We start from the raw sequence: 15,220 nt of genomic DNA on the forward strand, positions 1-15,220 counted from the left end.
TTAATTCCTAGTGGAAGGAAACTGAGATGTAACTCTCCTTTTCCCTCCCTACCTCCTTCCTTCCATTCTTTTCCCTCCCTGTCCATTCCTTTACATCATTGTTCTCTTTGTTTTGTTGTTGTTTGTTTTTGATTTCTCTTTATTTTTTGGAGGAAAAAATCCAATAATTTTTTTTTTAAACTGAAGCTGTATGCAGACACTTGTTCTTCTAGATGATGGTTGGTTAAAAATGCTCTGCAGTGTGAGATTTTTTAAAAAATCATCAATATTTGTGTGTTAATTTCAAACTGAAAAATGCTGGATTGACAGCTTTGTGTCTTTTATTTATAAAAACAACTATGACGTGCATGATGTCCCAGTTCAGACCAACTGCACCTATATTCCCTTTCTGTTGCCCCTCAGGGGCACCCACTTTTAGGCTCCTCAACCCTTACCTCTTTTCAACAGAAAACTGCGTCTCTCTTTCCTGACCGGGGTTTTCCAGGCTCCACGTTTCTGTACCTACAGTCCAATATTCCCAGCAAACTAGAGTACCTAGACAGGACAGGATATGCACTTTGCTTTCTCTTCAAAAACTATGAATAGAGTAATGGCCCACCGTCACAAATTAACACACAGCTCTTTCTAAGTAAGCACATTTATTCTAAGACATTACAGAAAAAATATATTAAAAGCAATAAAAGAACCTATATGCATGCTAAAAAGCTTATCAGAGGTCACCCCAGCTCCATCCTTGGGCTGTGGTAGGTGTCAGTTTTTCAGAATCCACAAATGGGTTTTCCGCATGGCTACAGGTTCATTAGTTTAAATTTGAGACTGTAGGTGAGAATTGGATGATCCAAGGGATTGATAGTGATGGTTTTTGCCTTTAGATTCTTAGAGGGAAAGTGTTTAGTTGTCCACAATTCAGAAATCACCATAATTATCAACATTATTGTTTGCAAACTCAGCAGACTGTGTAAGGCCCTGATTCAGGAAATTACTTAAGTGTGTGGTTAAGTGTTTTGCTGAAATGGAGATGGACTAAAACATGTTGAAATGCTTTGCTGAATCAAAGCCTAAATAAGCATGGAGACAAAGTATTTATGACAAGTAATTTGGCAAGCACTTGTGACAGCTGTTGCAATTGCATGAAATATCTTTGGGGACCATATTATATTAAATCTATGAAAGATTTTTATATGATTGTGTCCTGTTCCATAGGGGAGTTTTACCACAGCTCCCCCAAGAACTAAAAACATGGGTGTTACTGAAATATTGGGTTTGCTTAGCTGAGAGCTAATTAACAGCCTGACAGGGATAAGGAAAAATGCTTTATTTTGCAGAAAAAGGAGAGCTTGTACTTTGGTACAAAGGACTTTGTTTTATATAAATGTTATAAAATTTTTATGTATATTTAGATAGACTTTTGCGTGTTAAGATATGATTGGTAAGTGTAAAATTTTATGTTTTTGTTATTTGGATAGTACTGACTGGTTTGGAGCAGGATTTTTTTGCTTTGAGGCAGAGGAAGAGAGAGAGTGCAAATATTTAGGCTACTGTGATTATGAGCAGTACCCTTTTTTATTGGCTGCTTGTAATTTATTAAGGGGGGTTAGCTAGCTTTTATAATTTTTTTTTTTTTTTGGGCCTGGCAAGCTTAAATTGCCAGGCCCGTTATGTAATTTATGATTAAGCTGAAGAGATAGGTATTGAATTGCTTTAGGGATAGCAGAATTTTTGGTTATAGCATTATATAGATATTTAGCGTATTGTATTATTATTTAAATAATATATAGGAAGAATAAACAAATAATAATAATTTATTTAATATTTGTATGGAAAAGGCCAGTAAACTATGATTTAAGGTTTGGGAGAAGGTTTTTAAAATTAAAGGTGTGATTAAGAGATACAGCATGAAAAAACAGCAGCGTTTTTAATAGCTTGTAAGTTTTGTTTAATTAAGCTAGAATGATTAACATAAAAACAGCATTTTTTTTGATGCGAGCATAAGCCCCCCCCCCCCCAAATTAGCATTTATGGCATTTAGCACATGTTTATTTTGCATAGCTATTTTTGTTATTTTATTAATTTTTTGTTGCAATTTTTGGAAAGCGTTTATTGATGCATTAGCTGCTTTTTTAAGCTTTGCAGAAATATTTATAATTGTTTTTTTTAGTTTAGCTATTTTTAATTTAGGAATGAACGCACGGACAAAGGAATAAAATTTTGTTTGCTTAGCAACTAAGGGATTGTTGGCACGCTTGGTTTTAGTTTTTATGGAGGGGGTAAAAAAGCTTGTGAGAATAGCTTTTTAGGTTGAGGGTTTGACTAGAATTTAATGTGGTGTTAATTTGAATATTAGGCAATATTTGGGCTACATTACATTGATTTTGCCAGCTGGGAGGGAGTTAACAGCCTGACAAGGATAAGGAAAAATGCTTTATTTTGGAGAAAAAGGAGAGCCTGTACCTTGGTACAAAGGACTCTGTCTTACGCAAATTCCACAAACCTTTTATACACATTTAGACAAAGACTCTTGCGTGTTAAGACGATTGGTAAGTGTAAAATTTTATGTTCCTGTTATTTGGGTAGTACTGACTGGTTTGGAGCAGGATCTTTCTGCCTTGAGGCAGAGGAAGAGAGAGAGTGCAAAAATTCAGGCTTCTGTGACCATGAGCAGTACCTGCTTTCACTGGCTGCTTGTAATTTATTAAGGGGGGTCAGCCAGCTTTCACATGGGGGTGATTAAGGTGAGACACTCAGACTCTAGAGCAGGGGCGAGCAAACTTTTTAGCCTGAGGGCTGCATCGGGTTTCAGAAATTGTATGGAGTGCTGGTTAGGGGAGGCTGTCCCTCCCCAAACAGTCAGGCGTGGCCCGGCCCCGGCCCCCCCAGACTCTTGCCCCATCTACTCCCCCCCCATTCCTGTCCCTGACTGCCCCTGGAACTCCCACTTCTGACTGTCCCCCACGGCCCCATCCAACTCCTCCTCTCATTTCTGACTGCCCCACCCCGGGACCCTTGCCCCATCCAACCACCCCTTCTCCCTCACATCCCTGGAACCCCTGCCCCTTACTGCCCCCGGCTATCCTATCCAATCCCCCTTCTGCTTCCTGACTGCCCCCCGGGACCCATGCACCCATTCAACCCCCCTGTTCCCCGCCCTTTGACCACCCCGACCTCTATCCACACCCCTACCCCTGACCACCACCCCGAACTCCTCTGCCCTCTATCCAATCCCCCTCCCCACTCTCTGCCCCCTTACCGCGCTGCCTGGAGCACCGGCAGCTGGCGGCACTACAGCTGCGTGACCTGGCTGGAGCCAAACATGCCACTGCCCAGCACAGGGCACCAGGCTCTGCTCCGGCACCCAGAGCATTGTGCCGGCGGCGCAGTGCACTGAGGCGGTAGGGGAAGGGGAACAGCGGGGGAGGGGACAGGGGCTAGCCTCCCGGGGTAGAAGCTCAGGGGCCATAGTTTGCTCACCTCTGCTGTAGAGAGAGACCACCCCTGGAGTAGTTTGCATATATTGGTTCAAGGTGGGTTTTCCAGAGGCATAAAGACAAAGAAATGGTATAAAAGGATGAACGTGAACTGACACAAGATCCTCTTTTGGATCCAGCAAATGGGCAGGATCTCCTGTCCAAGGAGGGAGAGCCCAACGCTTGTGCAAGGGTTGGAAAGACTTTGACCTATCTGGGGCCCATAAGACTGATAGGTGATTTCTAGTAAATTTAGTATGTGTCTGAATCTGTTTATGTTTTCGCTGTAATACTCTTACCCTAAGAATAAATCTTTTTGCTTACAAAGAGCTGAGTGGTAACTTGTAACTGCTAGCGATACACGGATCATAGCCCTTAGAGAGAAAGCAAAGCATAAGAGTTGGCCTTTGGGTAAATAGGATGGCTGGAGATATCATAGTGTAAGGCAGCCTCAAAACCCCTGGTCAGAAGGGAATGGGATAAGAGTCCCTGGCCAAAGACAGGTGTTGACTGGAGATCTGAGACCTGACTGGAATCTCCTGGAGTGGACCATGGAGGGGGATATGTGGGTACACTTTCCCTGAAAATGAGACAGCAATTATTTGCCATTTTCAGGAAAAATTGTTTAAAGTGCTGGATTTTAGTCTTGTTTAAACTGGAATACAGTATTAAGGGCCATATGCTCCTATGGCATGTTTGCCCCAAAGGCATGAAAAGCAGAGCAGGTTGCTACAAATTCTTCATCAAAAGCCCAAGAGCTAGTCAAAACATCCTAAAAGATATGAAGTCATACTATATTACTACAGAAAATTAGTACAACGAGGAAAATCTGTCTTGCACCTGCAGACAGCCCAAACTAGGAGAGTGAACTGTAGAAATGGAGGAACAGTTTGGATAAAACAAAATAAGTGGTACTTTGAAAACAAACCCTAACTTACATTTGGCAGCATTGATGTATTATAAACATGTCAGAAATTTTTAAGAACACACAGGATTTTTGTGGGTATGTGAGCTTCATCTGATACTTTTGTGGGGAGTGAATATTCTCACTGTGTGTTTATCTTCAGGCCTACCTATTACAGTTGCAAACACAGATATAAGCATGCAGAGTTCCATAGCTTCTGAACACTACTTTCTATGGGTTTTGGCTATTTATCGTAGAGCTTAATAGCTAAATTTAGGGTTCTAAACCGAGTGTATACTCTGTTCTCATCCTTTTCCCTCTCCCTGGCAAAAGCCTTGTGTTACCCTGCTTTATGACATTTCAGTAGGTGTGGAGAGTATTGAGTTCCCATCCCACCCAGGGCCAGCTCTAGGCACTAGCAAAACAAGCAGGTGCTTGGGGCAGCGCATTTGCAGGGGGCGGCATTTGGCCATCCCTTTTTTTTTTTTAACTCACTTCCTCCCCTCTCACAACCCTGCAGAAGCGGAGCCATGGAGCAGCTGGGGATCCAGCATGGGAGCTGAGAACCCATGGGACCCCGAGAGCTGTAGTTTCTTGCATAACTTCCTGCCTATAGAGTCAGCCCTGGAGTAGGCAAAGAACTACATTTCCCAGAAATCCCTTGGTAACTATCAACAGGAAAGAGAGAGATAGGGAGTAAGGTAGCTGAGTCATGGTGCAGCTTGCTGTGAGTCGAAAGGGATGGCACTGTGAATGGGGAACAAGTGTGCCCAAGGAGTAGAAGGCTTTGGCCCAGATATCCTCTTCAGAAGATTTCCCCACACTGGATTAGGGATACTGGTGTGACCTCACCTTGCAGCCCCCAAAGAAGGAACTGGGGGGACTAAATGGACAGTGCACCTCTCTATCTGAAGCCTAGCAAGGGAGGTACATGGATCCCACTAGAATTTAAAATGAAAAGTAAGGGAGGAGAGGCTCTGGACCTGAGCAGCTTTAGATACAATACCAGGCACCCAGGAGGATTTCCATGTCTGAGCCATGGAGGCAAAAATTGACTTTTCCTTTCCAGATTTAGCTAATATTCAGAAAGGTAATCTAGCACCTGCCTTTCAGATTTGAACACCCTCAAAATTCAGGAGTGCTCGAGCTCAATTTGGGCAGTTGTTACTTCATTTTTCCCAAATCAAATATACTGATCCACTGTAACTTGCTGTAGAAAAAGTAGGATAAAATTGAGCAAGAAATGCTTCCCAGTGGTTTTTAGGACTGGAATTGCTATTTTCAACAATCATTGCTTTTTTTTTTAATTTGTTTAAAAGGAAGACAGTGATGTTGCATTGGCAAATTCCCCATAGAAAGAAAGAGTGGAACTGAAGAAGAATAAAGGCACCTCAACTTTTCCTCATTTATGTAGGACAGTCTTATAATATGCATCCAGATATCCTCCAATCACACAAGCTGAAAATTGTTCCACTTTACTGCAGCTTTGTAACCATATGGGAATCAATCCTGTCTGTGTTCTGTGCACATCCAAAATTCCTGCTGAATGACCTGCCCTGGGAGCGAGTTACCAGTGACCCTGGGACAGCAGGAGGGTGCAGGTTGGGGGAAGAGCCCAGAACTGAGTGGCAGGAAGGTGTGGAGAGGGCACTGGTGGGAGGGAACTGGGGGAGCCCAGTGCTGGGGTGGCTGGGGTGTGTGTGTGTGGAGAGAACCCAGGGCTGGGGCAGGAAGGGAGTGTGGGGCAAGGGGAGCCCAGTGCTGGGTTGGGGGCAGCCAAACATTTTTTTTGATTGAGGCAGCAAAAAACCTAGAGCCGGCCCTGATCCCACCTCAACAAAACAGCCTGTCAGGCAGGGCCGACGCTTCCATTTAGGCGACCTACGCAATTGCCTAGGGTGCCAGGATTATTGGGGGGTGGCATTTTGCCGGGCGGGGCGGCAGGCGGCTCTGGTTGACCTGTCGCAGGTGTTCTTGTGGACGGTCCACTGGTCCCACGGCTCCGGTGGACCTCCCCCAGGCACACCTGCGGCAGCTCCACCAGAGCCGCAGGACCAGCAGACCCTCTGCAGGAACGCCTGTGGCAGGTCCACCAGAGCCGCGGGAGCAGCGCGCAGGGTGGCAAAATGGCCGTGTGCCTAGGGCGCCAAAAACATTGGTGCTGGTCCTGCTGTCAGGACTCCATGTCAGAAACTTTTTGCTCTTGCCCCACCTTCCGGACGCTTACCACTGATGATCTTCAGTTTGAGGGACCGGGAGTTGTGAGGAACTGGTGATGAGACCAGGAACCAGATGGCTGGGAGGCTAGGTAAATCGAGACTTACACTGTGCAAGAGTTCCAATCAGGTCCTAGGAGCCAGAAGCCCTCCACCTTTCTATCACACCACCACCTTATTCCTCAGAAACTGGACATTCCTTAACATATTTAATTCTCCTGAACAGCCAGGATACCAAGGGGTAAATTAAAATTATCGGCTAGGTCAAGTTTTACAGATGTACAGATATTGTCACAGGAAGATTTTTTTTTTCAGGTCAGGGAAGTAAAAATGTCCTTAGAGATCATTTTCATAGTATTTTTTTTTAAAGTCCCATCACAACATCTGGATTATCTGCACGGAGATAGAATCGTAGTGCTTCCATAAAATAACTGATACAGGTAACATAGCTCAGGCTGAGTTGTATCCTTAGAACATGTGGCAATTCCATACTATTGTGGATTTGTTTGAAACATAGTCCTATTGAATGTTCATTGGTTTGCTGTATTTCTTGTTGCACTTTACATTGCCAGAAGTGTGCCTCGGATGTATTGTGTTGGAACTCTCAGACTGTAGCAAATGCATTACAAGCCCAGTGCATGCAGGCTGTATAGCACATTTTGTACAATACTTTGAGCACTAATAGCTTGCCTTTGGGTCCCCTGGGAAAAAATCCTTTTATTCACTACAGAAAAGATAGTTCATTCATACAGTTACCTGGCAGAAGATTAAAAGTAGAAACAATTTTTTCTCTATTGAACTCTGGTCCCAGACAGACCACAGTGTTGTGATGCAGATTTCAAATATTTATTGGCAAAAAAAACTTATGCACTAGGCAAGCAAACTCCAACAGATCAGACAATTGTGAATGTGTGTTGTAATTTGGTTTAGCTCTTGATAGAATGCATTCAAATAGAGTCGTGGGTTGTGCTTTCTTCTAACACTGGGTGGGCATGATGCATGCTGTTTCTTGGTGAATTGAGGATGAATCCTGAGAGAGGAGCTGGCAAGAGTCTGATATTTACATAATGTCTGTTTTCTGTGACCTTTGCAACGCACTGATCTTCTTAGTGATCTAAGCAAAAATTGAATGCTTTGAGTCAATCCGTTCTAGATAGATTCATGAAGAAACTCTTCACAATAAAGGAACAGTACCAGTAATACATTATTCCACCATTTTACTGGTTTACAAAAACACGGTAATTTTTTTAAATGTACGTTTTGGTAGGTTTCCTGAAAACAGAACAAACAGCGCTTGTATTAAACATGGGACTCTGTGAGAACATTCACTCCCCTCAAGATAGGCTTGAACTGCAGCATGAGGGGAGAAAAGGCAAGCCCCCGAATCACTAAAGCACCCTACCCAGCTGCTGTACAAAATCATCGTTTCAGTTGGAGAGTTCTGAATGGATGAAAAGATTTAAAGTAAAGGTTTGAAGATTTGATTGAAATAATTGTGGACTGCTATGGCATGCTAAGTTGTAAGGGTTTTTTAATGCCTACCTCATTCTTTTGGATCTTAAAATACATTGACTATATTAATGTTAGATGGGTGTGCATTAGGTATATTACAGAAAAACACCTTTTAAAACAAAAAACACATTTAAAGGTTTGATTACAATGGATAGATGTCCTGAAAGTCAGGATTAAGGATGACATTTCATATTTGACTTGCCACACTGGACCTAGTTTTTGCAACACAGCTATATGTAAAATCACCAATTTGTTTAGAAATCCTGTTAATACGTAGGTGCAGTCGGACTGAATAGAGATGTGGTTTCAGCTTGGGTATTTAAATTCATGCAAAACCGCCTTACTTTAGGCTGACTTTATTATTATTATTTATTTAATGCATCCTTATGACTTGAGAAAACAGATAATTCAGAGCTTGATTTTCAAAAGGTTGAAGTCAATGGGAGCTGGAGGCCCCAGTGTGTAATTTTCCATTTCCTCCCTTCTAAAAATACTGCAAACCAAACAGTTCTCTTTTAGTGTGATCACTTTTCTCTCTGTTTTAATTGCAAGTGTTGAATTCAATTTTTGGTTGCTCTACTTTGTATTCAGTAGTAGAGATACCCATTCCATGTACAAACTTGCTCACACAGAATTTTAGTAGCTGCCTGAATATTTTTATGCAGATGTCTCTGACATACTTCCAAATAAAGTATGAAGGTATTGTCAATACAGAACTTTGTGTGGTCTGAAGAAAAATAAAATCTTAACCTGCACTCCAAACATTTCCACAAACAGAAGAGGCTAAAATTAATAACTATGGCCTATTGAAAAAATGATAGGTCAGGGGAGGACAGTTAGTTATTAAGTAAAGAGAGGATAAATTAACCATTCTAAAGCAGACCAAATTTGGCCAGTTTCCGTTAGAGTGCTAGCTTTCTCATTCAGTGACCGGTAGGTATTTAGTTTTCGTATCTCCTGTGTGTGTTCTCCAGGTTGTTAATGGAGTCTGGGTTGGATTGATGGGCTATGGCACTCCACTGCCCCTCTGAGGTAGATAATCACTTCGTATAATTTAATAATCTCTGTTTTGCTATGGAATTTGTCAAGGTGAATATTCAGCAATGAAGTTTAAAGAAAGAATCACGTTTTATAACTTCCTTTAAAACAGTTTTAAATGTTGTGGGCCTTGTAAGTTTGATTATAAATTTTAAAAGCTCTTAATCAAAAAGCAGCTTTGTCTTATTTTGATAAGTGTTCCTCATTAAAAAAAAAATCTTAAAATTTGTTTTAAATTTCTTCTTCATGAACTGGCTACAGACAAACATAGTGAGGGCAAGCAGTGTGTTAAATTTTCCTTGAAGGTGAGGACAAGAAGTCTGAATTTGATGTGTTGGAAAAGAGGGATCCAGTGAAGGAATATTCAGAGGGACAGTGTAACAGGATAAGAATCAGAGGAAAGAGAGATGATCATGGCAGATGTGTTTTGGATAAGCTTGATGGAGCAGTGTGGTATCAAAGAGACCAGGAAGGGGAAGATTGTAATAATCAAAACGGTATTATGAGGGCCTCAGTTTTAGCTGCGTAGATAGAGGGAAAAAGCTAGCGCTTAGAAATTTTATGGAGGAAGAAGTGACAGAATTTGGACATTGCGTGGGAAGATGGGGTGGGAGAAGTCAAATATACTATACACATGTGATAGGCCTGAGTGTACCTGCATCATGAGCATTTGCTTCCAGAAAGTTCACCACAGTAAAGGACAGATTTAGACAAATGCACTGTCAAACTAATGAAGGTCTTCTCTGCTACTAAAGAGATTTTTGTCAAAAAGAGAGATTTAGCTCTGGAAAGCTTCTAACATAACCAGTGATTTTTCCCTCACCTTTATCTGTATAGTAAACAACTACATATAAAACCACTAGTCGGAAGCCTTAAGGCTAGCATTACATTTGTTTTTTGATTGGGTGTCTATGCAATATTTCATTCAGGTTATTTTGTTTTGATGATTTAACATGTATTTTTATGGTGAACAGATTATAGGCACTATTTCACAAATACTTGTTCTGTCTCTTTATTGCAGACTTCTGTGGAGAATAGTTTAGGCACATCCTGGTGGGAGTAGTAGTAAAGATGCTGGACCAAATTTAACTAAGGTGTAACGCATGGGAATTACCCACATGCAGTAGCATTACTCATAAAGGTTAATGCATTTAGGTCCAGATCTTGCAACTGAAACTGTATGAGTTGACTTCAGTGAGGCTTTTTGTGGGAGCGGGGGTCTGCCTATACAGATTCAGTTGCAAGATTGGGATCACAGAGATTGATACAGCGATCGTCATCAGTTTGGGCAAAACTCCAATTTACTTCAATGAGAATTTTGTTTGAGTGGGGAGTGCAGGATCCTTAATAATAACAATAATAATAATTAATAACAACAACAATAAATATATTTTAGTAATAGATCTCAAAGCCTTTACAAAAGAAGGTAAATATCCTTGTTTTACAGATGAGGAAATTATTACCTTTGCTTGGCCCGTGATGTCAGCCTCTACCATTCAGTTGCTAAATTTTCGAGCAAGCACCTTCATGCCTTTTCCCCATGCTGCCCTCATGCCTGGAGTTGCTCCCCATAAACGTCTGCAAAAGTAACTCATTATCCGCCTTCAAAATCGTCCGTAAAACTCTACTTTGTTACTTTATAGGACTGGGAGTCAGGAGAGTAATGCTTCCCTTAAACATTATAAAAGGTTTTGTGAGAACTTTCCATCTTTGATATTTCTGGTCAAATTTTTTCTCTTTAGAATGGCTTGTTCAGTTTCCAGTGTTTTCCCCAGGAATTGAAATTGGCGTGTGTGGGGTGGGGGTGTGTGTGAAATGTTAGAATTTACAGGGGGAAAGGAGTCAGGGCCAATGAGGGGTGAGACCATGAAGTTGAAGATGGGCTGTATGGCACCATAGTAAAAACTGAAAAATGTTATGTTTCATGACCATTTTATTAGATTTAACCCACGTTGTAAAATCGTCACACAAATTAAAGTTGGCTGCTCAAGCCTTCTTTGAAGCACTACATCTACATCCTTCTTGGTTTCTTGTTATAATTTTGCACAACTTTGTTAATGAACTTCTTGAATGCAATGTGTTCATCTTTGGTGGCTTCTCATGTGTCCGTTACTTCCATTCCTTCAATTGATATACTCATTAGTTTGCAGCTCCATCAAATGCATAAGCAGCTATCTGGGGTCCAATTGACAAGCATTTAACTCTTCTAAGATGTGGGTTGTCACAGATACAGCTAATTTTATAACTTGAACATCTAGAAATGCATCTACTGGCCTACTACTGGCATCGAGATAATGTACGCAATGACTTAGTACTTGATGACCATTTGCATTGGTGCATTCATCAGCCATGTATGTAAATTTTTTGAATGTGGTGAGAGAGTTCTTCACTTTTTCAGCTGTTGAATCTTTCGTTGTTGCACTCCATGCTTCTAGTTAGTCAGCTGACTTTTTTGCAGAAAGATATAGTGAGCATTTGCTGGTCTTTTTCAGATCCAGTGTTCAACTTCAGGATGAACAAGTGACAGTAAACTTAACATTGGCCTCCAGTTTGTAGTGATATCTCTTGCTTAAATAGAAAGTATGATGCCACAGCCATGTTTGTTTGCATGAACTGTGTTGTGTCTCCAGCCTCGTTAAGTACTTCTAAAATTGGCTTTGAAAGTGGGCTTATAAGGCTTTCTGCATGTTGATGCACTCCAGAGGTGTGGTGTTTTGCAGTCTTTTCATGTAGTTTGTCAGCATTGGCTTTGTTGATCGGTCTGACAAACCAAGCTCCTCCACTTTTGCCAATTATAGCATTGGAAAGCTTTCCTTCTTTGTAAGCTTTTTTGCAAGAGGTGCATCAGTAGCCATCTTTTGTAACTTCAATAAATGGGAACACTTTGACTGACAAACATCGGGAACTGCCTTGAGGTTTTGGAGTCACTGTTTCTTCAGCAGGTAGCTGTATTTGTGTTTAGGATTGGTCAGATGTAGATACACCACTTGAACCTTCAAATGACATGTTGATATATTCTTGGTTCTTGACGTGTTCTTCACTTTGATTGGTTTTTGAGGCCTTTGAGTGGAAAAATTGTTGCATTGTTCTTTGTCTTTTCTTTTTCACTTTGACCTGGAACATATAAAAGAGATATGAATAAATTAAATGTTTTGTTAGGATCATGCAAATTTAACATACGGATAATGTAAATTACACCAAAACACATGACAGTTCTAGATTTCTAAAACAAATATATATTTGTTTTAAATTTATTTAATTTAAATTGACTTTTGAAAAGTAAGCCATCAGGGGATAAGAGGAAAGTCCTCTCATGGATCAGTAACTGGTTAAAAGATGGGAAACAAAGGGTAGGAATAAATTATCAGTTTTCAGAATGGAGAGAGAGAAATAGTGATATCCCTGAGGGATTGGTACTGGGACCATTACTGTTCAACAAATTCATAAATGATCTGGAAAAATGGATAAACAGTGAGGAGGCAAAATTTGCAGATGATACAAAACTATTCAAGATAGCAAAATCTAACTGCGAAGAGTTACAAAGGGATCTCACAAAACTAGGTGACTGGGGAACAAAATGGCAGATGAAATTCAGTTGATAAATGTAAAGTAATGCACATTGGAGAACATAATCTCAACTAAATATACAAAATGATGGGGTCTAAATTAGTTATTAACATTCAAGAAGGATGTTCGAGTCATTGTGGGTGGTTCTCTGAAAATATCCACTCAGTGTGCAGCAGCAGTCAAAAAAGCAAACAGAATGTTGGGAATCATTAAGAAAGGGATAGATAAGAAGACAGAAGATATCGTATTGTCTCTATATAAATCCATGGTACATGCACACCTTGAATACTGTGTGCAGATCTGGTCACTTCATCTCAAAAAAGATGCATTGGAGTTGGAAAAAATACAGAGATGGGCAACTAAAATATTTAGAGGGTATGAAACAGGAGAAGAGATTAAAATGACTGGGACTTTTCAGCTTAGAAAAGAGACAACTAAGGCGGGGAATATGATAGAGGTCTATAAAATCTTGACTGGTGTGAAGAAAGTGAATAAGGAAATGTTAAGTAATGCTTCACATAACACAAGAACTAAAGTCACCCAATGAAATTAATAGGCAGCATGTTTAAAAAACAAATAAAAGGAAGTATTTCTTCACACAACATAAAGTCAGCCCCTGGAACACTCTGCCAGGGAATGCTGTGAAGACCAAAACTATAACCCTCTTTCTTGATGCCCTCAGTCCGCACAGGCTACGTACAGTTCTACTGCCCTTTACTAATGCAATATGAAGAACAAAATTTCATTTCCCTCACCCCGTGCATTCAAGTGATTTGTAACCCAACCCCAGCCCAAATCTATCACTTGGTCATTACAGCTCTGTCTGCTGGATACCTAGGTAGATTAGGTGTGAATGTAAATACAATCTGGTCCTGAAGTGTTTCCCCCCAGCTAATCACTAGCTGTCAGGGACAGCTCATTTAGACTTTGCTTACAAATCATCATTTGAAATTATTAGGTTAGCCAATATCACCAAAATGAATGCACTGATATTGTCATAAAAAACAGCTGTATTAAGGAAGCTAGTCTATGTTCATACTTTTCAAATCTATTATGCTTTTTCAGATACATGTATTTTACCATTCACTGTATATGCTTTTAAAGTGTGTATTAATGTTTCAATTTCCATTCAGATTTCCAAACAATCACTAACTTGGCAACACTGCGTGTAACTAGTTCACAAAACCGGGGAGCGGGGGGAGTAACCCTTCCTGGAGGGGTCTAGGGAAATCCCTGTCATTTTCTGTTAATCTTGATGGCAATTGTGTATGTAAGTCTAGAAGCACAATTTAGGCCTCAGTAATTCAAGAGGTCTTCCTGAGTGTTTCAGAGTTGATAGATCTGTCAGTTCATAGCTTACTATTTATTTATTTTTATCAAATTGTATGTGCTTCTGGGAATGTTAGTGGACGTTTGCTGTGATGCCAGTCTAACTTAAATCATAGCCACACAACTTTTTCACAACCTCCTTTTAACCACTAGGAATAGGATTATTGGGAATTTCATCTTCTGTTTTCTGACAGTTTACATCCAAAATCTACATTAGACTATCATGTAAGTCTTTTCAATATTTGGCCCTTTACGTTGTTTGTTAGGGAACTTTTTTTTTTCTTGACAATTGAGTTAAAATGCATTCACTTTAAAAAGCTCCTGACATCTGATGATAAACTCTGAAAAACATTCTATTTAGAAACAATTATGTTAAAGTAAAATACATTGTGTTTTTCTTTCTTCTTGCTTTAGTACTAGGAACATTTGCATAGGAACAAAATATTTGTTTAATAATCTTGTCTTGATGCTTGCTTAATGTTGTAGTCCTCTTTGTGCAATCAGTATGTTGCTATAAAGACAATTATGATATTATAAACTAAGAACTATGACCTTGGAAGGGAAAAAGTCTGAGGATCAACAATCCCATTTTCAGTTAAATATCCTATGTATTTTATTTTTTAAAATGAAGGGAAGAAAAATAATATAAAAGGGAAATTGCCTCCAGGTAGACTGTGTTTCAAAGTTTTCCAGGAAGTGACGGCATCTTTTTGAAAGTCTCCTAATCTCTCCTTCACTCATAGAACTTTTCCTGCAAAAATGAAAAGACAGCAGAAAAAGTAAAGAAATGTACTTTAATTCCTGCCTGAAGTTAAGTGTCTCACATACAGGATTTCTCATCCTCTAAATATTCTATTGCATCTCTATTTTAGGTTACAGAATCTTGTAAACAATGTATAGTAGAAACTATCATTGGTTACAAAAATAAATTGACATAAATATGTACAGGGAACATTTGCATGCTACATTGTAAGTACCGTAGGTTCCTAGCTGTGTTGTGTTAGTAAAATAAGTGGTATATGTGTCTATATATAACAATTTTTATTTTCCTCCCTAGTTGTGTGCTGCCCATCTACCAACCCGATCAGAGGCACCAAACCACTATCAGGCAGTATGTCGGGCACTATTTGCTGAAACAATGGAGTTGTACACATTCCTGGCCAAAATTAAAAGTGCAAAAGAGGTAAGCA

The 15,220-nt window shown here is 40.1% G+C and overlaps 1 protein-coding gene across 2 annotated transcripts in view; it reads left to right on the forward strand.

Moving 5' to 3' along the window:
• SPIRE1 (spire type actin nucleation factor 1) overlaps nt 1–15,220 on the forward strand; it is a 207,449-nt gene that overhangs the window by 122,400 nt on the left and 69,829 nt on the right. For both annotated transcript variants that reach the window (XM_032789634.2, XM_075062929.1), the window contains exon 4: nt 15,088–15,213. In XM_032789634.2, the coding sequence (XP_032645525.1) occupies nt 15,088–15,213 (126 nt within the window). The remainder of the gene's footprint in view (nt 1–15,087; nt 15,214–15,220) is intronic.

Source organism: Chelonoidis abingdonii, chromosome 2 (assembly GCF_003597395.2).
Source record: "Chelonoidis abingdonii isolate Lonesome George chromosome 2, CheloAbing_2.0, whole genome shotgun sequence".
Lineage (NCBI taxonomy): Eukaryota > Metazoa > Chordata > Testudines > Testudinidae > Chelonoidis > Chelonoidis abingdonii.